The sequence below is a fragment of the Dendrobium catenatum genome, unplaced genomic scaffold (assembly GCF_001605985.2).
Source record: "Dendrobium catenatum unplaced genomic scaffold, ASM160598v2 fragScaff_scaffold_1586, whole genome shotgun sequence".
In the NCBI taxonomy this organism is placed as follows: domain Eukaryota; kingdom Viridiplantae; phylum Streptophyta; class Magnoliopsida; order Asparagales; family Orchidaceae; genus Dendrobium; species Dendrobium catenatum.
The window spans coordinates 659,951-662,478 of record NW_021320048.1 but is presented as its reverse complement, the minus strand read 5'-3'; the positions used below and the strand labels follow the sequence as shown (position 1 = coordinate 662,478).

General features: G+C 40.7%; 1 protein-coding gene across 1 annotated transcript; it reads right to left on the bottom strand.

Annotated features, from left to right (window-relative positions):
* Positions 1 to 776: 776 nt before the first annotated feature.
* On the bottom strand, positions 777 to 2,128 carry LOC110112638 (protein SLOW GREEN 1, chloroplastic). Its single transcript, XM_020844931.2, has one exon. The coding sequence runs from the start codon at positions 1,994 to 1,996 to the stop codon at positions 998 to 1,000; it is 999 nt and encodes a 332-aa protein (XP_020700590.1). The 5' UTR covers positions 1,997 to 2,128; the 3' UTR covers positions 777 to 997.
* Positions 2,129 to 2,528: the final 400 nt, after the last annotated feature.

The following is a 2,528-nucleotide window of genomic DNA, read 5'->3' as shown; positions in this document are numbered from 1 at the left end:
AAACCTTCATGATCTTCACTAATTAGAAGAATTCACAAAAGTAATTGCTCGAGCAACAAATTTCCATATCCCCACACCATCCCCACAACAAAAAAAAAAACTACTCAGCTATGACTACTAAAATTGAGTACAAGAAAAGATCCAATAATTGAGGTGCAGATTCATCATCACAAGTTGCCAAATTCTAATTTCATCCATCATTATGTCACACTCTGAACTGCGACGAGCCTGTTGGATGAAGTTCAATAACGTTTTCCTATTTTAATATGAAGGTTATTATATGCTATGAAATTTATACTGATAGAGAGCTTAATATCTTAGCTTTTACAAAGATTCAACATGCACACAAATAGAAGTTGACAAAGACACCATAATGTTGTATGTGATAGACCCAAAAAAGAGAAAAATCATAAGGCCTGACCTATTTGAAATAATAAACTAAATAATTGAAGATAAAATACTCCATCCTTCCCCAAAATTGAATAAGATGGGATTACAAGTATTTGAAAATAATTGTTTGATTCTACGATAGGTTGAATGTCCATAGTTGGGCAATGAAAATTAGGTAATGGCTGTTGTTGGACAAAAATGAATAATAACCTCAAATAGTCATCCTCAAAATGAAAGACTTAGCCAGATAAAAATAGTTTCCATAGGCTAACAATGATCATGATGAGCAACACTAGAGAATCTACTATGTTTGAATAGACAATATTAGTCTTATGTTGCATCTCGACAAAGAATGAAGTTAAAGAACAAAATGAACATGCAAGTCATGTATAAAGATGAATTTGAATTCATAAGTAAAGATGCATAATATTAGTAACACCCAAAAAAATCTCCAAATAATATCACCCGTAGCTGTTATTTCCTATATTAAAGTCACCTCATCACTGAAGAAAATATATAGTTCAAGGGAGCTCACCTCACCTCCCAGAAACTTATTCATACTTCCAATTTTCCATTTTGGAATTGGAAGAAAATTAGGCCGCGGTAATCAAATCTCTGAATCCCCAGTTCCAAAAAGCTTGACCCTCGACAATGCCGTCTGTAAGTAGGCATTCACCTCAGCCTTCTTTTCTGTGAGCTCGTTGTACTTGGCAAACTTCTCCCTGGCCTCCTTGTTACGATCAAGCAGAGAATAGATCATTCCCTGGCAGAAATAGGGACGGTAGTCCTTAGGGTCCTCCCTTGCAAGTTCATCGTAGGTCAACAGGGCCTCCTCCACCTTCCTCTGAAGGTATTGAATCTGCGCCATGATGAAGCGGATGTCACGGGCGGCGGCCTCCTTGTGCTCACACTGAGCGAGCTCCAGTGCGCGCTTGAGGCGCTCGATGACGGCGTCGCCCTCGCCGCAACGGTCCATCAGAACAGCATTCTCGAAGAGAGCTTCGAAGGAGAGGGGATCAGCGGCAAGGATTTCCTCCAGAAGCTTCCGTGACTCGGCCACCTGGCCCATCTCATTGAGAAGCCTAGCCGCCAAGAACTTCCACTCAGCCTCTGCTGGCTGCGCCTCCAACAGGCGCCGGAGGATAGAAAGCGCCTCAGTGTCCTCCCCATCCTCCAGCTTCTGATACAGCAGAGAACGGAGCGAATTGACGGCGTCGGAGAGAGGGGATCTCTCGTCCGGATTTGTGATCTTGTACTCGACTTGGACCTCGCCATCGGCATGGGAGCTCTCCGCCGGCTCTGATAAGGTGGGGGGCTCAGCCAGAGCCAGAGCCAGAGAAAGACGGCCAGAGAGCAGACCGGCTGTGGCAGCGGAAAGAATGACGGCGCCTGCTGCAATTGTTTTGATTCTACGCGGTAAGGGATGAGGGTTCGATTCTGAAGAAGAGGCTTTCACCAACGAGACTCTGGAAACCGTAGAGTTTGAGGTTGGGTGAAGGGAAAAGCGAAGGGTTTTGGGTAGGGGGTAAAACTTTTGTTTTGAGAGAGTGGAGAAGAATAGAGGTTGCTGGCCATTGAAAGAGGTGGCTGTAGCGAAGGAATCCATGCCAGGTACTGCAGGTAAGCTCAAAATGGGACCTTAGGATTAGGGTTTTGAAGATTCTGCTTGAGTTTTCTCCGTCGAGGTTGGTGAGAGGGGGAAGGATGTCAAAAGGTAATAAATAGTAAAACGAAAGGGCACGCACAGCAATTATATATATATATATATATATATATATAGCAGTACTCAAAATTACTTTTGACTATCTTAAAATTAATCATTTATGTAATTTAAACTTCATTTTTGGGATGATTTTTTACGTTCCTTCTTAAAATAATTTTTTAGTTAAAAAACTATTATTTTTATATAAAAAATTATTTTAAGAAGCATTAAAGAACAATCTCAAATAAAGCTTTAATTCTCTAATATTTAAACAAAGATTGCAAATATGATTAATATAAATATTCATATGAATCATGCATCTTCCGTTTTGAATCAACCCACCAAAGCCGTCCAGGTGACAACAGAAAACCTCAAGGCATTTTTTATGAGCCAAACAAATTTAGCCCAATATATCTTATTTTGTACATTGAACTGT

What these genes read in the sequence shown, in the direction of transcription:
- LOC110112638 (XM_020844931.2), bottom strand. Translation starts at nt 1,996, where the DNA reads ATGGATTCCTTCGCTACAGCCACCTCTTTCAATGGCCAGCAACCTCTA.